The following is a 24,135-nucleotide window of genomic DNA, read 5'->3' as shown; positions in this document are numbered from 1 at the left end:
AAAGAGTGTGCCGGCTGTAGACAAAGGTTCCCTGGGGAGAAAGACTGGAAGAGGGCTGGAGCTTTTAGTGCCGCCTTCAGCTCTGGCATTCATCCACCTCCCTTTAGGCTTTTAACGGCATTCTTACCACAACAAAAACTCAGCTATGGCTGGGCTGTGAGTCTCCTCTCAGTGGCAATAAGATTCCCTACAGATCCTGATGAGCAGGGAGGGACAGGGAGGGGTAGTACCAGCAGCATGTGGCGTGGGGACTGGCTGTGTGAAAGCCCCCCCCCCCGGTGTGTCTCAATTCCATCCATGGCTCGTGCACAGCAGGAACAGCCTTTCCCAGCCCTGCGTGAAAGCAGCCTGGATGTGCAAAAGCGAACAGCCAAAGTAGACATTAAGGCTGCTCTCATACACGCTGGACAATACACTTCCAGTGCACTTTAGTCCTTGCAAACGATTGCTAGAGTGCATTGGAAGCGTATTATCCAATCTGTGTGAAAGCAGCCCAAGTGGAAGATAAGAGTGGTCTCCTGGTGAACTTTTTTTTCCCATGAGAAGCAGCCTTGTGCAACTGCAGCTTTGAGGGGAAGAACGGGGGGGGGGGGGGCTTGGGGTGATGCCCCCTCCCGAATGTGCCCTGCCCCCTCCTCTTCCGGTCCCCTTCCCTTCCCTCGGGAGGTGAAAGGGGCCTGGGGTGGACACGCAGCACAGCATATGGGGCGCATTTAAGCAAGGTGGGGGACTCACACCCCCGAGGAGCCCGCAGGGGAGGCTGATCAGGCTGAGGGGACCAGGGGACTGGCAAGGGGCCAAGGTTGGGAGAACGGGTGAGGCACCTTGCTGCAGCCAAGCAGGAGGGGAAGGAGAGGGTACGGCCTTGCTGAGTCTTCTGTATTCCACAGCTGAATTTTCAAAGTTGAGAAATCAGCTGTGGAAGCAGGGAGACCCAACGAGGCTGAAGCTCTCCTTCCCCTCCTGCTCGGCCGCAGCCCACCCTCCTCAGGAGGTGCCCCCCCATGCCTATGTCACATCTGGCACATCACTGCTGGAAGTGACATAGTCATGTTTGTGGTGTAATGTGTCTTTAAGATCGCTTGGCGTTGTCATGTCCACCTGCAGGGCATTAGCAGAGTGGGTTTTTATCAGTCGTCTACTTGTAACAGGAGCATGTTGTGAGTGCAGTGTTGCCTGGCATAAGGTTTGTGGAATAAACATTGTACTTTGGATTAAACCCTGCCTGAGAGTGTGACTGAGACGTTGTTGGATCTGTCCTGGACAGTGGACATTACAATGTTGGGGGACAATGCCCCACCCCCCCAAAAAAAATTTTCTGGCTATGGGCCTGAGAAGAACAATGATGGGGAGAAGGAAATCCCCATCCCCAAGTTGCTTTCCCCCATGGCAGGAGAGATACAGTTCAGATGTGCTGCAGCGAAGTTTCATTTCAGAAATGCAAATCGGCAGGTTTCAAGAGAAGATTTATTTTTTTCTTCTGCACAAGGACAGAATAGGAAGGGGGAAAAAACTTCAAAGGCCACTTAAGAAAATACAGCCCACCCATCTTCCAGATCAAAACAGAAGAACCCCCCCTTTATCTCCCCTGATGCCTCCTCCTCCTCCACTAGCCGCCAGTAAGGAGGGGCCAAGACAGAGTCAAGACCCGGGCCCCGTTCCCACCTGCTCAAGCCACAAGTCCGAGGCAGCTGCGCAAAGACTGACCCCCCTGCTCTTCCGCCAGCCAGCTGGACAGCATCTTCAGCGGCACATGCAATGCTTTTCCGTCCGTAAACACAGACTGTAGGTTTTGCAGAGAAGAATCTTAGCAGAACCTAGCGACTGATCTGGGTCGGACAGCACCCAAGCTATAGCTCTTGGCTTTTAACTGCAAAAAGGGATCCTTCCCCAAGCAGGAGTCCGTGGTCCCACAATGGGGGTGGAGAGTTTCCGTTTAAAAAGGGGGGAGTGTTATTAGACCTGCTAAAAATAGGAATAAGAGACGCTGAGCAGTTGCCTTTTGTTGGTTGTAATTCCTAGAGGAAGGGAAGACTCGATCTGGCTGCTGGAGCTCAGAGCTTTGGCCCAAAGTGTCCAGTTTCAGAAATCTGGTGGCAGAGACTTGTAACGTCCTCATGGGAGGTGCGGTCAAGTTCTTGGCGTGTTAAGAGAACGGTGACGCACAGCTTTCAGGCTTGACTTCATCCAGCATCCCCTTGCTCCCAGGCTGCAGACGGACAGCAAGGCCTGCTCGCCCTCCGTCTTGGCACTTGGTATGGTCCTTCCCTCCCTCCTCCTAGGAGGGAGAAGATGACACCTGGCAGAAGGTGTCTCTGGCTGGGAAGCAAGTATCAGACGCCGAGTCTCTGTACAACAGTCTGCTTCAGCAGAGGCTCTGCTACGGGGCAGCAGTTATGGGCAGGGGGAGGCGAATGTCACACCAGCTCATCCAGCAGGGTCCCGATGCTCTGGTGAGGCTCTGCAGGGCCTGCAATGGGCTTGTTGCACATGGGGCAGACACACCGGACTTCCAGCCACTTCACGAGGCACCTGTCGGCCAAAAGGAGACAGTAAGAGGACTCAAACCCGAGTATGACTTTTTTAGGGGGTATCCTGTGGCTGAAACATCCTTATCTTGGCTGACCCAATGTGGCCTCCTCTGCCATTCCCCCCCCCCAGCTCAATTTCGAGTGTTTTCCTCCCCTTTTTTATTTTTGTCTTGTGCCTCTATTCTTGATACACCACTTTCCTCCCCAGTGAGAACAGCTCAAACAGGCCACCTTTGCCTGGGCTTGCCACACTCAGTATTTGGATGGGAGACCCCCAAGGAAGACAGGGGTTGTCACCAATGCTCCCTCCAAGCTGTGGAGTCTTGTGAGCAAAAATTCTACTTTGTGAGCTCCTGGCACTGAAGTTGTGAGCGAGCGATTTGGCTACTGCATAACTTAGTTTGCTCTGGGGCCATCCTTCCTGAGCCAAGGCAAAAATGTGTGAGCCAGAGGCTAAAAAACTGTGGGCTAGCTCACACTAACTCAGCTTAGAGGGAACACTGGTTGACACACTGGGGAAGGCAATGGCAAACTACCTCTGCTCACCTCTTGCCTGGGATGCCCCATGATCAGGGTCGCCGTGAGCTGGTTGTGACTCAATGGCACATTCTTCTTCTTTCTCCCCAATTTAGACTCAAACTTACAGCACTGTTCTCCTCTCCTCTATTTCATCCTCACGACCACCACTCTGTGAGGTAGGCCAGGCTGAGAGCATGTGACTGGCTCAAGGTCACCCAGCAAACTTCCACGGCAGAGGAGGGCTCTGAACCTGGTTCCTCCAGCTCCTAGCCTGATCCTCTAACCACTGTTCCACACTGGTTACATGCTACTAGGTATATGTTTCAGCAAGGCAGTGAAATTGTGTCTGGGCTGTAGTACTTGAGACAGGGGCCCACAAGATGCAGTGCTCTCCCTTCCAAAAAAATTCCCTCCAAGTAGAAAACTAGCATGTCAGGGAAAAGGCTAAGCATTGACCTCCTGGAGTCATGCATCTTTGGCCTGATTCCTCTGATCACCCCTTCACACATGCTAAATAATGTAGTTTCAATCCACTTCAGTGACCATTTGCAAGTGGATTTTGCCTTTTCATACAGCAAAATCTAGTTGCCAAGTGCATTGAAATTGGACTGAAAGGACCACCAAGAAGACGGGTTGTCACCAATTTATTTAGTATGTGTTATTTAGTATGTGTGAAAGCATCATGAATTAAGGAGCCTTAAATCTGCCTGGGCAAGAAATGCGAACAGTCTGATTCATTTAAAACTCCTGTTGCTATTCTTGCTCCCCCCCCCCAACAACAACAACCCTGTCCATCTAGTGTCTATGTTGCAGGTAACCATACCTTTCAATTAAGAACATAAGAACATAAGAGACGCCAATGTTGGATCAGGCCAAAGGCTCATCCAGTCCAACACTCTGCATCACACAGTGGCCAGAAATACCAGTGCCATCAGGAGGTCCACCAGTGGGGCCAGGACATTAGAAGCCCTCCCACTGTTGATTGTGGCAATGATGAAGGTGATAATAAATGTAGAAGCCCTCCCATTGCAAAAAGGCTGAATGTATCTATATTAAAAAGAAATCTAAAATCTGCCTTTAAGACAGCCTTTCACTGTGTGGATTACTGTGAAGAAAACCATTTGCAAAGGGATCACTGTCACGCTCCCCCCCCCCCGGGAAAAGTCTTGACGGCTCTAGGCAGCTGCTTGGTCAATGCTCCAACTGGATCTGGCCAGTGACCAATGCAACTTGAGCCCTGCCACCGTATTGGATGTTGGGACTGAACAGGATGTGACAAGATGGTGGTAAAAAAACAAAACAAAGAACGACTTCAATCCCCTGCTTTAATAAACACATGTGGGTCCCCCCTATTATATCTAGTGTTGACCTCCTAAGCAGTAGAGAAGATACTGAATAGATGGATACAAAAAGCAAATGAGAAGAGACCTTTGGGATACCAAAGGTTTGTGCAACTCCTTCCTACAATGACATGCTTATGCCTTACAGCATAAAGGTTTAATCACTAAGGGGACCTGACTTGGTATGGTTCTGTGGGCCCCAAACTGGGACCACACCCTCCTTATTTTCAGAAAACAAGAGTTGTGGCCACAAATAATGGCATCACAGAGGCAACTCTCGGCTCACATGGGGCACTGGAAGCAGAATGTTTGGGCAGTGGCTTAATCTGCGAATCAGAGGCAGAGATGGTAGAGAGAGAAGGGCTTCAGGGGAAAAGCTACTGTCCGTTTTGTGCTTTTGTCTCTCTAGCCAGTGAATTCTTATCCCACCCTTCCTCCAAATAACTCAGGGCAGTGTGAGTCTCCCTTCATCCACTTTGTCCTCACAACAGCCTTGTGAGGCAGGTTAGGCTGAGAAAGAGGAGGACTCACTCAAAGTCACCCAGTGAGATACATGGTGAAGATCTGACCCTGAAATCCCCTACATCTTAGTCTGGCACTCTGCTACACCACACTCCACACTCCCCCAGTGTCCTGATTTCTCTCCAGGAAATGCTAGAGAGGGCGTGTTAACTCTGGGTGGCTGGAAGTCTAACCCAGGAGGTCATGGTTTTGGAGGCTTAATCCTCGCAGTTCTGGCATCTGAAGCAGTTAATCCTTTGATAACAATAATATCTGACCCCAGTGGTCCTTCTACATTTATTATCACCTTCATCATTGCCACAATCCAGGAAGCTCCGGCTGAGGCCTACTCTCAGCCGCTTGGCCCAAGAGACCTTAAAGTCGGGCTTGCTGCCAGAGGAATTGCCGACCTCCCTTCCCAACCACAGGCACAAAGGGTGTTGAGCCAGCACTGGGCAGTTGGCAGAGCCGGGCGCACAAAGGAGCTATTTGGGCTGTCCTTGGCAGCTACTCACTTTCTGTGGAAGGCATGTTGGCATGGCAACACTCCCAGCTCATCTTTCACTTTAAAGTCTTCTAGGCAGACGGCGCAAGTCTGCTGCGGGGGGGAGAGAGAGGAGATAGAATCAGCAGGCGTTACAAAGCCAGACCGTGCCTCAGCCAGGGCAGAACCGGCAGCAAAAGATGGGTCCCACGTTTCACACATGGAATTAAACAGAGTCAAGGGTACTCCCCAGTTAAGGTTGCCAGTCTCCAGGTGATGGCTGGAGATCTCTTACCATTACAACTGATCTCCAGGCGACAGAGATTAGTTCACTTGGAGAAAATGGCTGCTTTGGAAGGTGGACTCCATGGCATTGTACCCCACTGAAGTCCCAACCCCCAACCCCTTCTCTCCAGGCTCCACCCCCCCCCCAAATCTCCAAGTATTTCCCAACCTGGAGCCGGCAACCCTACCCCCAAGTCCTTGTGATGCCAAACCATTTGACACCAGTAGCTATGGAACGGGGCCTAGACCCACCGTTCTCTCCGATTGAGGAAGATTTCTTTGACCTTGGAGGCTCCCAAAGTAACGGAGTACTCTGGGGTCTCTTACTACAGACTTTCTGACATGGATGGCCAGTGTGTTCTGTCACCCTTCTACCGAGGGCTTATCCGTCACCCCAGAGGGGTAGAAGTGTTCGTCTGCTGCAGACAAAACAGCAAGAGTCTGAGGCAGCACCTTAGAGACCAACAAATTTAACCACAGCATCAGCTCGTGTGAACTAGAGCCCTTTTTATCCAACGCATAAAGAATGAAACTGTGTCTACAATGTGGGTGACCTCCGGGGCATCTTTACACAATGCAGCTGGTGTGTTAAGAACGTGGGTTATGTGGATCTGCAAGGTTGGGCAGAAACACTCATGGGCAGAGATGTACATGCTGGGGGGGAGAACCCAGAAAAATGTGTTTTTTAGTTGCAACTATAATTTTTTTCTTACTGGACAAATGGCAAGAAACAAACGAACAAACCCTAAGCTATACGTGCCAAGAGAGCACCGGATGCAGCCCTTCCTTTAATACTAGGTATATCTGCAATGTTGCTTGTATAAAACAAAGACATATGTAATGTAGATTTTTATAAATAACTATAAACGATGCTTTTAATGTTGCTAACGCAGTAATAGAAGCTCACACTTGACAAACAAGTAATGCATCGTTTTCAGTTCATCTCCCTGGTGGCTTCACAAGTTCCAGAAGCTCACACTTGACAAGCAAGAAATGCATCGTTTTCAGTTCATCTCCCTGGTGGCTTCACAAGTTCCAGAAATTTTACACCTCCTGCCATGGGACTGCGGTTTGCACCTCAGCCCACTTTCAGCAATTTTGGGGCAGCTTCTGGCTTCGTCACATCCCATTCCTACAACTAACGAGTACCAGAGATCTGTGGGATAAACACAAAATATGCCTGCAAAATGGGGTTTTCATCTCACAGAAGACACAGCATGTAGCTTCTGGCATGCCACTGCATACACTTGAAAAATGATGTTTGCAGTGCTGTTGTCATAAACCATTTATGAGCAGTGGTGGATGGACACGCGCAGCAAGCGGTGCTGAAACTTTTTACAGGAGCAGCATGTGCTCAGATGGCCACATATGGTACCTACATACCAGAATGTAGAAAATAAGCTATCTTTTCCCCACACTGACTACTGCTGGCCGTGTGAAGCACCTATATTCATGTGCACAAGTAAGCACTGATGCAGGAGAGGGCCAATTCAAAATTAAGTCTTCTTAGGCCCTGACCTGGATAGCCCAGGCAAGCCTGATCTCGGAAGCTAAGCAGGGCCAACCCTGGCAAGTCCGTGGATAGGAGACCTCCAAGAAATACCAGGGCCGGGATGCAGAAGCAGGCAATACTAAACCACCTCTCTGAAACATCCAAGCCCCACTAGGGGTTGCCTCACAAAAAAAAATCCCCCCCCCCCCCCCCCATAGATGAAGTCTTCTTAGGTAGGCATCCCTACATGAACTGAGAGTTCATCCCAGACTGCCCCCCCCCCCATATCACAGATGACACAATGGTACATGGCTAACTTATGCACAGAGCCAAATCAGACTATGACATTGAGTGGATCCAACCATCCTCCAAGTAGCCTTCCTCCAACTTAATCGGTTCTTCCTCCAATGGAAGAGACATTTGATTAGGAGAAGGGTAAGCCAAAGGTACCTTCAGAAAGGTAAGAAAGAGACAAAAGGTATCTGATGAAGGGAGCTCTGACTCTCAAAAGCACATACCCTAAAGATCCTGCTGGTCTCTAGGGTGCTGCTGGACTACAATCTAGCTGCTCTCCCCAGATGCTTCCCATGAATTTGAGCAGAAATCACCCCACACTGTCTCTTGATATTTGGCTGTCATACCCGTGTCTAGATGTTCCACTGCAGACCAACACACAGCTACCCCCTGAAATTAATTTGGAGAAAGGCTTCTTCGACTGGAGCAAGGGATCAAACTTGTGTCATAAGGAAAGGTGGGCTATAAGAACATGCAGAAGTAAACAAACTTTGCTCAGTGGAGTGGTAGGATGGGGGCTGGATCTACCCCATTACTTCCAACAGCTTCCACCAGAGGCCGCTACTTTGTCTTCTCATGCATCAGAGTTTGCTCTAATGGAGGACCAGGAGATCCTAGAGCAGGTGGTCTGTAGGAGCTGGATGCACATTCGTTGTTATCATCATCATCATCATCATCAGTATTTTCTTCTTTTACATCCTGCGTTTCTCCCCAAAGGGGACCCTTATGCCATTCTCCTCTCCTCCATTTTATCCACACAACCTCCCTGTGAGGTAGGTTAGGCTGAGAGTGGGTGACCAGACCAAGGTCACCCAGGAAGCTTCCATGGGAGAGTGGGGATTTGAAACTTGGTCTCCCAGATCCTAGTCCAACACTGCAACTACTACACCACGCTTCTGAAGCTATTCAAGATATCTGTAGAGGCACCCCTAAAAGAACAGTTTTGAATGAATCTGGGTTAGAATCCCCCCCCCCTTCTTGAGATGCATTTGCTTCAAACGTTTGCCTCTAGATGCTTTTGTTTCGTTCAGTTGCACGGATGTTCACTGGGTTACTGAATATTTGTGTAGATTCACAGGCATGTGTTTCTGCAAGTCATGATTGCCCTTTGTAGTCTCTCTGCGGCCCAGGAGAAAAGCACAACAGAGCCTTGTTTTCGAAAGGCTGGGTGAAATGCCAGCCCTCTTGTCTGAGTTAATCAAAGTGTGTTCAGCACTCACCCCGTGCAAGTTTAGTTTTCTGGCATCACCTTTCAAAACCACCTGAGAGAAAAAACAGGAAAGAGAAGCAGGCAGATTAGGATCAGGACATGGTGCTGAATAACCAGGGCAGGTATTTTGATCCCGCCGATCGGCGCGCAGGCAGACAGCAGCTGCTATTGAACACTGAAAATCTTGGCTTATGAAGAAAACAGACAGACTCCCTGGGTGGGCCCCATCAGTTGAATGTGGAGTATTTTCCCCATTACCAAAGTTTCTGTCAGAAGAAGAGATTGGATTTATACCCCGCCCTTCACTACCCAAAGGTGTCTCAGAGCGGCTTACAAACTCCTTTCCCTTCCCCTCCCCACAACAGACACCTGTGAGGTGGGTGGGGCTGAGAGAGATCTTGAGAGAAACTGTTATTTTTCAAGAACAGCTCCTTATCAGAACTACAGCTTGCCCAAGGTCAACCAGGCAGGTGCAAGTGGAGGAGTGGGGAATCAAACCCGGTTGTCCCAGATTAGAGTCCGCGCACTTAACCACTGCACCAAACTAGCTCTTCTTAAGAGAAGAGCTCTGAAAGAACTTATGACTGACCCAAGTTCACACCAGCAGCTGCATGTGGAGGAGTGGGGAATCAAACCCGGTTCTCCCAGATTAGACTCTGTGCTCTTAACCAGTGGTCCACTAACACACAGAAAAACATAAAAAACATAAAAACAGTTAAAAAATTGGTCAGGAAAGAGGGATCACTGCGGGAATGCCAAACAAAACATAACAAAAATCTTCACCCGCTGGTGGAAGATGGTAAAAGAAGGGGACAGACCAATCTCCCTGGGCAGAGAGGCGTTCTATGGAGTGCATCAATTCTGAAGACCCACCTGTGGTTTAGATCGTATAGCTAAACAGGTCAAGACTCATCCAGTAATGCTTCCCAGTAAGTATCAGAGGACTGCAGTTTAAGTCATGAAACAGGGCCGGAAAAAACTAAAATGTGGTCTGTTAGTGGACCACTGGCCACTTTCTGGGGAATCTCCAGGGCTTCATTCAGAACTGACGGCAAGCAGCACCAATGAATGTGCTTGTTGCCAGGTGCATGCATAGGCCTTGTTCTTCCCTCCAGCAGGGTTGCCAACTGGTCTGGAGAAAAGCAGTCTGTCCCTTTAATTGAGATTTAATGTGTAGAAATGGGAGGTTAAAGCGTTTAATGGGATGGAGGTAAATACCTGCACCTGACAAATAATATCCCTTTAAGTCTCTCTTAAAAAGGACATTTCTTTTCTCCAGGCCAGTTAGCGATGCTACCCTCTACTGATTTAAAGCCACCTGTGGTTACTTTTGCTATGAATTCAGCTGCACAACTGGAGTTAGTTCAACCTCTGGGAACATACCAATTGGATGTCTAAGGCTGGATTATACCCTGAGCAGGTGGGCTGCAGCAGCTGGATTCTGCTTTGGAAAAGGCTAAGCCCGGCCAAGTTATAAAGCTATTGCTATTGCTGGAGTTCCAGTCAATGAAACAGAGGCATGGAAGTGCATAAGATCTCTGCAGAGTGTTCCTCCTGGTGGTTCTAATGTTAGGGAATAAGAGAAATGGGCTCTGTTTCCCTGACTGCCTGTGTCCAGCAATAGGGACATCATGGTCTTCAGCAGTCCTTACAAAAGTTTGTGGGTTTCTAGTTAGGCCAGCCCCCGCAGCCACTGCCTGAAAGTTCAATGGGAGGCATCTCTGCATCTTTCTATGCCCATTCATACATAAAACCACTTATTTGATCTAGGCCAGAAGGCACCAGGAAAACTACTTAAAACCCAGACCACCCGGCTCCCTTACCTCTTTGTAACCGAATCTCTCGCTCTGTGCCTGATGTCGAAGTTTGCTGCAAAGAAAATAAACATGATCAAAAACAGTGAGGAAAAGAATCCCCAATGCCTCTTGGAAAGCACTAATACTAGCCCATGGCCAGCCAGGCAGGACACACCCCTCCAGCCCTTGCAAGCCAGGAATTATGCTCCTAAGTAACACAGTTATATATCCTTTCACTCACTTTCGACACTTCATTTACCCATCATCTCCTTATGCTGAGTAACTGGATTGCACCCATGCCAACAGCTGTGTACCCCAAGCACTTGGAATGTTTGTGAGTATGCTGTATAATCCGAGCAGCTCACCCATAGCCATTCAAAACCCCAATCATGATTAAGTATAAATGTCCTGTTCAAGAATCATGTGAGGAAATATAAAACTTAGGTATGTGACTGCTCCACCCCACCCCAACTCTTTTGCTCTGAAATGTCTACGTGTTTGAAGGCGCTTACTACAGCCTGAAAGCTTGCCAAGCGGAAACAAGTTTAGATTGTCCTGTCAGTCAGATATCTCGTAGACCCATCCTGATAACCAAATGCCTGATTATGTACTTGAAGTCAGTGATGGCTCTGGCCTTGGGCTTTTTTAAGCATTTGAGGGGAGGGGCTGTGGCTCTGCAGTAGAACCTCTGCTTTGCATGCAGAAGATCTCAGGCTCAATCTCCAGCGTCTCCAGTTAAGAGAAGCCAATGTTGGATCAGGCCAATGGCTGATCTAGTCCAACACTCTGTCACACAGTGGCCAAAAATACCAGGTTCCAACAATGGGGCCAGGACACTAGAAGCCCTCCCACTGTTGCCTCTGTTGCATTGCTTGGTGCTTGGGGGGGACGACAACAGTGGGAGGGCTTATAGTGTCCTGGCCCCACTGCTGGACCTCCTAATGGCACCTGGTAGTTAAGAGGAATAGGTAGGAGGAGATGGGAAAGACTTCAACCTAAGACCCTAGAAAGCCACTGCCAGTCTGAGTAGATAATACTGATCCTGATGAAGTAAGAATATGATTCAGTATAAGGCAGTCTCATGTGTGTGAAGCAGATCACCGCCAAATCACTCTGCACTGCTTCCACTGTTATTGCTGTTTATAAATTATCAAGAGTTCTTCTGTGCCTTGAGCTCAATTTCCACTACTGGTTTAGGATATCGTAGGAATGGAATTTGGGGGCACCTAAGTAAGTTGCTGGGCAATAGATTCAGGATGGACAAAAGGAAATACTTCTTTACTCAATGAGTTAATTAAATTGTGCAATGATAATTACCACAAGCATAGATGGCTTTAAAAGGGGATTAGACAGATGCATGGAGGATAGGTCCATCGGTGGCTACTAGCCATGGTGACTAAAGGGAACCTCCTCCACGTCCAGAGACATTAAACCTCCAATGCTAGGAGGCAACAATAGGAGAAGGCCTTGGCTTCTGTGCCCGATCAATTGGCCCTCCATGGCAAATGGTTGGCTGTTATATGAAAAAGGATGTGGGACTAGACGGAACACTTATCTGATCCATCCAGGTTCTTCAGGTCCTTACGCCACTGAGAGCACTTTAGAGTTTTAAGGTCCACTAGCAACTGCTGTTAAATCAGGAGGCAATCTTTCTGTACCCTAACCTGGATGTCTCAGGCTAGCTCAATCTCGCCAGATCTCAGAAGCTAAGGAGGGTCTCAGCCCCAGTGTTCCCTCTAAGCTGAGTTAGTGTGAGCTAGCTCACAATTTTTTAGCCTCCGGCTCACACATTTTTCTCTTAGCTCAGGAAAGATGGCTCCAGAGCGAACTAATTTATGTAGTAGCCGAATTGCTCGCTCACAACTTTAATGCCAGGAGCTCACAAAGGAGAATTTTTGCTCACAAGACTCCACAGCTTAGAGGGAACATTGGTCAGCCCTGGCTAATATTTGGATGGGGGACCACCAAAGGAGTCCAGGGTTGCTACAAAGAGGCAAGCCATGGCAAACCACCTCCGTTCGTCCCTTGCCTTGCAAACTCTATGAGGTCACTGCAAGTGGGCTGCTACTTGACAGCCCTATCCACCACTAAAAGTTCTGTAGTTCAGGCTTTCACATGAGACCTTTCTGACGTTAACGGAACAAGTGGTGGAGCCCTTCAGTAAGCCTGGCTGGCCAGACAGACGACACTATGAAACGGTTTGCACATCCAGATTTCTCACTAGGAGAGTTGTGCGAAGGAACTCAGAATGTGGCTTCTGCTCAGCCATATGCTTCAAGCACTGGGATCCAATGAGGGATGAGCAGTGGGGTCCAGGCATGCAGGGAAAACGCTGAAGGATGCTAGCAAGGGCTTCCGGTCACGGCTCAGCTGAACCACAGCCGACGACAAATCCCCATTTGCTGCTGGGGAAGAAAATCCAGCTGACCTGAGCTGTGGGAGGCAGAAAATTGACTGCAAATAATAGCCCTGTTTTGTGCAGACACAGATTCTTTGTGCTCCAGCAGCAATCCAGGCTGGGCCGGGAGACAGCCGACGTCACGTCTGCCACGGCTGTTCCCCGGGACGGCAGCAAGTTCTTTGCTGAGCCATATCCAGCATCTCATCAAGAGGCAACTCCAGAGACCTGGTAAGAGTGTTCACCTCGCATCAACTACTGGCTCTCTTGGCAAGGAACAGGGCTTCCTGGAAGGCAAGCCCCTAAATCTGCTGGATCAAGCCTGAGCTAACCTATAGGCACCAGAGATCAAGATCAGAAGAAAGACCTAAGGTGCGCTTCAGATCTTTGTGAGCCATAGTAATAGGCCTGGCCTACATAAGTAGCAGGATATGATGGCTGAACAGACAGTTCGGGTACAGAGGGGACCCTCTAATTTCCAGACACTCCAACTAACCAGTCTCCATGTGGAGGATGGAAAAAGCCACCTCCATTGTAGAAGTAGGAACGAGCGGGGTGGAGGTTTACTCATTCATGCCCTGTCCCCATGGCACCCGTTGGCCTGTCCCCTTTTTATCGTCTCAGAGGAGAAAGGCTGATATGATGAGATTCTTGCTTCCCCCCCATCACAGCCTGGCAATTCTCACCTCCCTTCTCAACAGCTGATCCGTGGTTCTCAGCTGATAAAATTTAAAAAGCCATTAAAGAGATGAAAGAGGGCAACAGAGTGGGTAGTTATTTTACTCTAGCTCAAAGGAGAAGGCCCTGGGAGGCACAAGAGAGCCAGTTTGGTGTAGTGTTTAGGAGCACAGACTCTAATCTGGGAGAATCGGGTTTGATTCCCCACTCCTCCACATGCAGCTGCTGGTGTGACCTTGGGTCAGTCATAAGTTCTTTCAGAGCTGTTCTCTCAGGAGCAGTTCTCAAGAGAGCTCTCTCAGCCCCACCTACCTCACAGGGTGTCCGTTGTGGGAAGGGGAAGGGAAAGGGATTGTAAGCTGCTCTGAGATTCTTTCTGGTTGTGAAGGGTGGGGTATAAATCCAAGCTCTTCCTCTTCTCTTCTCCTTCCCCAGTTTAGCCTTACAAAATGTTGTGAAGTAGACTAGGCTGGGAGAGAGAGAGAGACAGACAACACAAGTGCCCCAAATTTAAAGGCAGAGTGGGATTTGAACTCAGATCTACCAGATCCCAGGCTGACACTCTAATTATTACACCACACTGGAGCATGTAGCAGGGACAGTCCCCCTTCTCTGATACCTGTCCCTGGTGAAATGCATTCCTCATTTTGAGGAGATTTTAGAAATGCCTTTTTAAGGTGCACTAGACTTCCTCAACCTTCCTCCCATATCTCCTCCCCCGGCAGATGGCAAATATTGCCAAGATGTGTCTGAGTTGCAGATATTCCATATCAAGCATAACATAACATGGTCTGTCATGAGATTCTGTATTCCGTTCAACCTTTGTAAGTATTTTTAAAAAGAAAACTATTACAGTCAGGTCAGTAGTACACATCCTGCAGATGCCCATGCAAGTATCACATGTATTTTGTTTTGGTCTGTTTTCAACACATGAAGCTGCCTTATACCGAATCAGACCCTCGGTCCATCAAAGTCAGTACTGTCTACTCAGACTGGCAGTGGCTCTCCAACAACTCAGGCTAAGGTCTTTCACCTCACTAACTACCTAGTCCTCTTAAGTGGAGATGCTGGGGACTGAACCTGGGACCTTCTGCATGCCAAGCAGACGCCACAGCCCCTCCCCAAACCTTTATGCACGGAACCTTTAAGCAATGTGTCCAACATGGAGGAGGAAAGGTATCCAAGGACTTGCTAAAAGAACAGGGATGACTTGATTCATACCAGTATCCTTATTCTGGGTAGAGAAGGGTTGGAAGCAATGTGCTTTTGCACATGTCCCCATGTTAAATAACACCCCCCCCCCCCAGCAAACAGAACACGTGGCACACCAGGTGCAAAGATTGTAGTCTAGCCCTTTGTGTACTGTATTGGTTTCCTCTCTGCAAGGATGCTGCAGCGATGGAAGCATTCAGAATCAGGATTGTCCTCACCTGCCATCTAGACTAAGGTCACTTCTGCTTTGTCATTTTCGTTACTTGTTTGTCCCTATTGCTTCAGGGTCCCCCCCCACAGTGTGTTTTGCTCTCCCAAGTAGTCCCAGAGGGAGCAAAACACATGTGGAAAGGGGGGGGGGGACCCAAAGCAATAGGGACAAAAGAGTGACAAAAATGACAGTGCGGAAGTGGCCTATGGCAGACCATTCCTGCAGCCCAACATTCGGTAGCCTTTTTCTGCCGCGTGCCTTTCCAGGTCTTAGTAAGTGCACATAGAACAAAGCAGCAGTTCAGGAGGCTTTTGCATCAAGAGATGACCCCTTTTCGAATCTGTTTCGGCCCTGAATATTGCAAAAGCAAGGTGGGAATCGTTTCAGCCCAGGGCGCTCTCAGACAGGCTCTTTAAACTGGATGCCCAGCACATTTAGATCAGGTTTTGAGTTTCAGTCGGTGCCACATTGTCACGTGTTTTACCACGGTGCCCATTTTTAAAGAAGAATTTCTAGCAGTTTTGCTCAGTGCTGGGGAATAAGGAAAAATAGCTTCACTTATTATTAAAAAAAGGTTGTTGAAATGGGCAGGGAAAAAATAAAGCGGCTCATTACAATGCACTACAAACAGTTCAAGAAGTTATCTGCCACAATTCAGAAATGCAACCGACCCACAAAGCCTTGAGAAAAATGGTTTAAAAAAAGGATCAAACTTTCATTAAAAATGAGACAAAAATGCTTGTGCTTTAAGATGTCTGAAATGCAAGGGAAAACCCAAACCTGTTCTCCATTAGACACCAAAATGGATCAATTAGATCAGAGTCCAGCAGCACCTTAGAGACTGACAAGATTTTCAGGGTATGAGCCTTGGGTGTCGAACTCATTTGTTACAAAGGCCGGATCTGACACGAATGTCACTTTTTCGGGCCACGTGTGCCCTAAAATGTAATGCCAGGTACGGGAGATATCAATTTTCTAAAGAACACAGGCAAGCCCAATTAACAATATTATATTTTTCTCAAAATACAAACATGCTTTAAACATTAACACGCTTGCAGTATCTCCTCAAAATATCTCCCTGACGTTCACCCTCGCACTTTCACTGCCCATTACACATTAGCACGGCAACAGGATTACAGGGACGAAATGCACAGCCTCTGTCATCTGGCAATAAAGGTGCTGACCAGTTACTCGCGGGCTGGAGAAGAGCCATGGATGGGCTGGTTTCAGCCCACAGGCCGTATGTTTGACACCCTGGAATAAGCTTTCGAGAGTCAAAACACCCTTCCTCAGACATGAGTAGGAACGGCGATCCAAAGCTCCATCAGACATGACTAGGAACGGAGATCTATTCCTACTTGTGTCTGATAAAGGGAGCGTTGACTCCCGGACGCTCATCCCCTTAAACGCTTGTTAGTCTCCAAAGTGGGCGCTAATCTAATTGTCCTACTGCAGACCAACACGGCTACCCTCTGGAACTATCAAAATGAATTAAGAGCCCATCTGAGAGACACCTCAATGCCCCTTCAGTCCACATATAATGGAGTCTCCTTTCTGACTCTGCCTGTCTGTGCTGCAGGCCCATGGCACACACCACACTGGTGCTGGATGCATGCCTGACCCGCTGCCTCAGCAGATTCCACCCAACAATGCTGTAGAGTAGGAGGGAGAAGCTGGCGTTGGTAACAGCTAACAGCAGTCTCCCCTGCCCTGACCAACACCCTGGACACCAGGCCCGGGAAGGCGGGATAAAAATCTAATAAATAAATAAATAAATAAATAAATAAAACAGGATGTGGCCACTGGCCAGATGTGTGTTTCACTGGAGCTGGGCAGCATCCAAGTCAAAGATGGGAATCTTTCACCTTGCTGTTACTCCTCTTTGCCGCTGAACCTGGGGCCTGAGAACCCTGTGCGGTAGACAGAGGAGACAACGTCCTTTCCCATCCTCTTGGTTCGCCTGGAATAGTTTGGCCCATGGGAGCTACAGAGGTCAGTGAAAACAGGCACCAATAAGTTCTTGGGCCTGGGTCAGCTGCATTGTGGTCCATGAGAAATGCCAAAATGATGCCTGTTTTTCTCTGTCCGTGGTGGAAAGCAATGTGTGTTCACTGCGCAACTTCTGCTTAAGGAACAGACAGGGCTGATCAGTCTCGCGCATCTGGACTGCAGCAATAAGAGTGCGGAAAGAGATCTGTGGGCTTAAAAAGAGGGCCTGGTTTTATCAGCAGCCTCTGCCTTATCCTCAGCCTCTGTTCCTTCCCAGATTCTGTTGTCTGATCTGCCTCCAAGACCTTAGACCCCAGCTATCTAGTTTAGCCCTGCCAAACTAAGCTGAGGTGCTTTGACTTGATTAAACTTGGTTCTTGGAATGCTTCCCAGAAGTTCCCATAAAAATGTTGAGGACACCTTGCTGAAGGTGATCCGAACAGCAGCACAGCTCAGTTTCAAACTGAAGGGATAAGTGGGAAGACCAGCCTTAAAATTGGATGCCTCCCTCTCAAAGCAGTGCTCCCATCAGCTGGTCTGGAAAAGCCAGATGTAAACAATCCTCTCCCCCAAATGGCTCGCTGAACGGAAGTTCCAACTAGTTGGGAGACAGTAGCCCTATGTAATCCGCTCGGTTCTCTCTAGATGTCCCAGCTGCAGATGAATGCATAGTTTAAAAATAACTTTTCCTTAAATAGAGGATGGGACCAAGGCATCTTCCCTTCATTCTTCAGAAACAATGCTTCTATCTGGCCCAGCCACATGAACAATACTCTCCCCCCAACTTCCTGCCATTTCCTGTAACATCAGAGCGAGCGCTGGCCATCTCGGCTTGGCAGTGCGCCTTGCAACACATCGGCAGTTTGATGTTCGAGAGACACGGCTGCCAACCCACAGAGGCTGAAGGACAAAGGCTCTTTGCTGCGGATTTTGGGAACATCTGGAACATGTCCGAGTCCAGTAGCACCTCCAGAGATCAATGAATTTTTACAGTGTGTAAGCCTTCATATGTCAAAGCTCAATTTGTCCAATAAACTGAGCTCTGACTCATAAAAGCTTATACCCTGGAAAAATCTGTTGGTCTCTAAAGTGCAACTGGACTTGAATTTTGTTGTGCTACTGCAGAGTAATGCGGCTACTCACCTGAAACAATCTTCTGAAGCAATGCTTTTTTGAAGAAAGAGACCCTTTGTGTTCCTCCCTCCCTATGCTAGGAGCCCACCCCCCATTAGTGGCATGCAAAGCATCTGGGCTGAATATCTGCAGGCTCCTCAGCAACTCTTGTGCCAGTGATGGTAACGGGGGTGGGGGTGGAAGGCCCATCTGGGCGCACAGCGGGGGCAGCCGGCCTCCTATGAGCAGAGCCCTTTGTCTGCACGGCCATGACATCTTCATCTGTGGGTTGAGCTGCCATGGAGGTTAGCGACCCAGGCCTGGCTTAACATGGGGAGCAGCCCTAAAGCCACGTTCAGTTCGTATCTGCTCAGAAGACCTGATAAAAAGCTGCACTGTTCAGAAGTCGAAAGCCAAGAGCTCAGGGACCCCCGCAGGACAGAGCCACATTCATACACTCTCTAATCTATCAGCACATCCCACGTGGCACTGGCCAAAGTCTTCTCTGGTCAAGGCTGCATCCCGCACTACATTCCAACACCCACCAGCTGCTGTACATTCATGCCCCAAACAGAGAACATCGTCAATGCTGGATGGGGGGGAAAACCAGACCAGTCCTGAACACTGCCGGCAGAGGCAACCGATCTTGGACAGGGCCTGCCACAAACCCATCCTGGGTCTACGTGTTCTTACATGTGTGTTGTGTGCTTGCATGCATTGCCACCACCCCAAGTTACAAAACCCTGCCTTTCACATAACTAGTGCCTTGGGGAACCCCTGGGAAGGCTGCCTCTGAAAAAGTACAAAGGGCAGAACTTTCCAGTCACTTCACCCACCCACCCCTGATGCATGTGTGTCTATGTGTGTGTGTGTGACCTAGGTGCATCGGGAGGAGCTGAAACACAGTCTGCTTTCTTAAACAGGAAAGAAACTTTATTACTGTAGATTAAATTAGAGCAGACGTGGAAAACAGCTGTCATGCCTGTCTACAGATCTAAGGAAAATAACATAAACATGGGTCTAAGCTTGGCTACGAAACAAGACAAACACCCCTGACGGCCCGCCTTGCTGTCGGGGAGCAAGTACACTCCCAGTCCCCCTAGTGCCCCTTTGCAGAGGAGTCTGGGTCCCAGCGGATGGTCCCAGCATTTGAAACAAAGAACAAAGGAAGATTCAGCCTTTCAAACCCTCCTGCTTTCTTGGGTGGGAACCTCTCCCAGTCCAGATTCAGGGGACCTGCCCCACATGAGCCGATACCCCAAACCACCTCCAATCATGACATATATCATGTAGCTCAAATCTTGATACCTCAGATCATGTTTAACAACAGTCATCTAGCCTGTCCCTCTGTCAAGTAACCAAATGGCTACCTCTGAACTGAAACGCATCTCCAGCCCTCTCTGACCTCCGGGTGCAATTTATTGCCCTCTTCCTTGAGAAAATAAACTGCTGTTACAGTCTCAGGAATTCCCTGAAGCTCCTCACGGGGGCCTTACTTTCAAGTCCTCCAAGACTCAGTCCCAGAGCATGTTTTGAATTCCAGGGACAAACCCCAGGACCCTTATAAATAAAGCCATTTCAACTGGGCTTAGGAAACCTTCCAGTGGATTGTGTACCCTGTTGTTAGAGAAATAACACCATTTTAGAACATCTGTCTTTGCTTTCAAAAATGTCTTCCACTGGCTCAGAGCTCAGCAGACGGTGCAGAAATCACATAATTACTTGGTCATGAACCTGGCTGGCAGAACATTTCACACTGCCTGCTAGGGCTACTGAACATCAGTGGCTACTACCCATTGGTGACTAACGGGAGCCTCCACAACCAGAGGCAGTAAACCTCTGAATACAAGTGTAAGGGCACAACATCAGGGGTAGATCTTGACCTCTGTGCCCTGTTGCTGGGAATCCAGAGGAACTGGTTGGCCACAGTGTGAGACAGGATGCTGGACTAAACGGAGCACTGGTCTGATCCGGCAGGGCTCTTCTTATGTTCTTAACTAATTAATTCTGTGATCTCCTGATTACAGAACTGAGTTCCCTGGGGCAGAATGGCAGCTTTAGAGGGTATCACATATCAACTGAGCATCTTCCTGTCCCCAGGCACTGTGCCCAAATCTCCAGGAATTTCCCAAACTGGGGATGGCATGCCTATCGCCTGCTGAAACCAAGTTGAATTGTAAGCAGTGTGCAGCTGTGCTGTCAAACACAGACCCTCTATTTACTCTGCAGAAAGCCACGCAACGCATATTCTCATACTGCTAATTTGATCATGTGACTTAGCTTTTAATCGGACCCACGAGCTGCCTGATCCAGGAGACCGGGACTCCCACCTCTACCTCCTCCTCAACATTTCATTAGCTCCAGAGTACGCAAAACGTTAACTATTACCCATTGATTTTGGTACTCTCACCAAATGCTGGCATTTTTTCAAGGAAGTGGTTTCCATATACTAGAATGGAGAAACATCCTTCTGGGTTTTTTTGTGTATAGCACACTGAACCCCACTTGAACATAGATGTAATTTTGCCATATGCTAAGAGAGTCTGACTCTCTACTCTGATGGCAGCAGGTCTCAAGTGGGGAAAAGATCTCTCCCAGCTCTGGCTACTGGAGTTCCTGAAAACAGAGATGCTGGAGACTGGACCTGGGACCTTCTGGGTGCAAAGAGCAGGTGCACTACCACAGAACAACAGTCTGTCTCCAACCAACAGGAAGGACAGCAGCTGACAGTTGTCAACAACGGGTGGAATTTCTCCTTTATTCCCAGTACTAATGTGCTGTGCTCAAGGGATTAGTTCAGGTCTGGTTCAGAAGCTTTCCATCTAGTCATAATAAGCAGCATTTTTAAGACAACCAGAACTAGCTTTAAGCAGCCCAGCCATGCTCCCAGCGATAGTAGTGAAAGAGATTTCTTCCTAGTATTACTTAACCACGGGTGGTTGTGGATCTCAACAAATCCACTAGGGTTGAACAGAACTAAATAGGTCAGTCAGGTGGCATCTGGAGCACTAAATGCTTTTGGAGGGGCATCAGCTGCTGCTGATTTATTTTTTACAAAGACTTTCCTCTTCTCAAGACAAGCTATTCCATCCCGGGAGTTTAAAACAGCTCACGGAGCCACCATACACTGTGTCTGACTGCCGTTCTACTATGGTCAACACTTTTAACTGTGAATGGCAGCAGCTTCCTAGGGTCTCAGGAAGAGGTTTTTCCTTTTACCTACTTTTGATCCTTTTAAACAGAGAAGCCAGGGATCCCCGTATGTGCCATGGAGAGCCTTGTGCTCTGCCGATCAATCTGCTGGTTGTCCCCAGTCCAAGGGATGTCCGCTTAGCCACGACCAGGGTCAGGGCTTTTTCTGCCCTGGCCCTGGCCTGGCGGAACATGAGATCAGGGCCCTGCGGGACCTACTGTCGTTCCGCAGGGCCTGTAAAACAGAGCTGTTTCCCCAGGCTTTTGGTTGAGGCAGCAGGCATCCAGTGAAAAGTCTGCCTCCCCTGCTGAAGTCCACCATATCTATGTGGCCCAGATCAACTAGACCTCAGAGACCTAGCGACACCAGCTCTGGACACTGTGTGCACTAACAAATAGTGCAATCTGTTTTAAATTATTGTTCTTAACTGTTTTAATCTGATTATCAATGTATTTATATTGTATTTATATATTGTGATGCCAAACGGCTCCGTAATCCGTCCTGAGCCCACTTGTGGGAAGGGTGGAATATAAATCCGAAGAACAAAATAATAAAATAAAATCTGGCCTAAAAACTTTTTTTTTAAAGGCCAGATAAAGTTAAGGAAGGAAAATCTGAAGGTGAACTTAAAAAAAAAGAAAAGAAAAGAAAAAAGCAACAGATGTATTTGGTAGACTAATATTTTGGTTTAAATGGGAAGAGGTAGATGTAAAGGCTTGCCTAACTAGAGAACCTAGATACTATTGCTGACTTATGAATTATTATCAAGATATATGGATTAATTGGAAAAAATGAATTTATATGTAGTACCAAAATTGTATTGGAGAGAAATTAGCTGTTACTGCTTGGATTATGCATTTATGATGTATTTGTGGTGTAAAGGTGGTGGGTATGTACATGTTTAAAAAACCCAATAAAAATATGTTAAAAAAATAATAAAATAAAATAAATAATAAACCTGGGACCTTCTGCATGCAAAGCAGATGCGGCACCGTTGAGCCATATCCCCCCTTGAAAGGTGTGACAAACCAGTGCTCCAGGCAAACCATTCACTGACCCCCATTTTTTTCCCAGCCTGGGCTTTGAAAGAAGGATTAATTCATCGACTGGGTTTGAATGATGTGAAGCCTGTGTCCTCTTTAACCCCATATCACAGCGCAGATGGAGCAGAAGAGTCAACTGCAGCCAGGAACCCAGGTGCACCTCTCCTGGGTTTCTCCACTGCTGCACCATCTGGGCTCACAAAGTCCCCTGAGACCATGACTCACCTAATGAAGTAGCAGCAAAAAATGAGGCTAAGGACGAAGACGAAGATGCCGGTGCCGAAAATCACCATGTAGATGTTCAGCGGTAAATCCTGGAAGGTGATGGGAGGCATGGTGCAGGATTTGTTGGTATAAATCAGCCCCAAACTGCAGAAGCATCCTTGGAGCAAGGGAAGAGACAGAAGACAGATCACCAAAGTGAAGACAGGAACGCAGAACATAGGAGGAGGACGGTTGTCACCTCAGCAATAAATTTCAGCCATCTCTTCTCCTCCAACGTAATTTAGTACATACATTGGGGAATAGCCAGAACTGGTTGACGTATTTAAAGAATTTATATTCTGCCTTTCAACATAAGATGCCCTCAAGGTGGCTTGTATACAAAACTGATAAAGAATGGAGAACATAAGCACACAGGAGGGGCCCTGCTAGATCCAATCAAGAGTCCATTTAGGTCACTATCAGATTTCCGACAGTGGCTAAACAAATGCTCCCAGAAGTCCATTTATATATTTAGGCATTTATATCCTGTTTTTCTCTTTACTGGTGACCTAAAGCAGCTTATAACAGCCTCCTTTCTTTCACCTCTGAGTCTAGGGTTGCCAACCTCCAGGTGGGAACTGGAGATCTCCTAGAATTAGAATGGATGTCCAGGCAAGAGAGATCAGTTCCCCTGGAGAAAATGGCTCATTTGGAGAGTGGACTCTATGGCATTATACCCCACTGGGGTCCTGCCTCTCCCTAAACCCCTCCCTCTCCAGCTCCACCCACAAAATCTCCAGGAATTTCCCAACCCAGAGCTGGCAACCCCACCTCTGACGTACAGGTCTTGAGCAGTATCAATCAATCCCAACTAGGAATAAGAGGAAGGAAGAATTCAAGTCAGAGAGAGCAAGCTATACCCTGTTAGAGATGATGTCTTGTCACAGGCTACCTGAACTCTAATGGCCTGAACAAGGAATTCAGCTAACAAAAGAATATTTGCTGGCTAGAATCCATTAATAATGTAGCAACTAAAATATCTAGGGGAAGGTCATTTCGCTGGCACAAAAGTGGTTTGAACCATTTCTCTAGCCTCCCTACGCCATGAACATTTAAACAGAACGTATTTCACATAGCTTACAACATTTGTCTCCCATCTTCCATGTTATCCTCACAACAACCATCCTGTGAAGGTTATGCTGAGAGAGAGTGGCTGACTGGAAGTCAATCCACAAGTTTCCATCGCATAGTGGGGATTAAAACCGGAGCCTCCCAGATCCTAGTGAGACACTCTAACCACTACGCCATGCTGGATCCAAAGCCTTCTCTTGCTGTAGTCTCCCACAGCACTGCTATGCTAAGGCACACGGCCTCTGAACATTCACTGCTGTTGGTGCACTGCTCTTCCATTTGTCTAGTCCCTTTTAAAAGTGAAATAAAACACACACAAATCAATGTTAAAATTCACCAATAAATAATAATTCGGAAGCAGCAAAATCACACGCATATGCATGAGAATGTGATGAGAAAACAGCAGCATCAAACTAGAAAAAGAAATCTTCATTACCAAAGTATCAGAGAACAAGATGGCCTTTGCATGGGGCCTAAATGATGGCACCCAGTAGCATGATTAGTTCCAAAG

General features: G+C 48.0%; 1 protein-coding gene across 1 annotated transcript; it reads right to left on the bottom strand.

Annotated features, from left to right (window-relative positions):
• Positions 1 to 1,509: 1,509 nt before the first annotated feature.
• Positions 1,510 to 22,666, bottom strand: RNF122 (ring finger protein 122). The gene is made up of 5 exons (XM_015417058.1): positions 22,515 to 22,666; positions 10,480 to 10,525; positions 8,667 to 8,708; positions 5,407 to 5,486; positions 1,510 to 2,532 (listed from the first exon to the last, which is right to left on the bottom strand). Exons 1-5 carry the CDS (start codon positions 22,622 to 22,624, stop codon positions 2,418 to 2,420), a joined length of 393 nt encoding a protein of 130 aa, XP_015272544.1. The 5' UTR covers positions 22,625 to 22,666; the 3' UTR covers positions 1,510 to 2,417.
• Positions 22,667 to 24,135: the final 1,469 nt, after the last annotated feature.

This window comes from Gekko japonicus, unplaced genomic scaffold (assembly GCF_001447785.1).
Source record: "Gekko japonicus isolate JY-2015 unplaced genomic scaffold, Gekko_japonicus_V1.1 scaffold709, whole genome shotgun sequence".
Classification (NCBI taxonomy): domain Eukaryota; kingdom Metazoa; phylum Chordata; class Lepidosauria; order Squamata; family Gekkonidae; genus Gekko; species Gekko japonicus.
The sequence above is the reverse complement of the archived record's forward strand: the minus strand, read 5'-3'. Positions and strand labels throughout refer to the sequence as shown.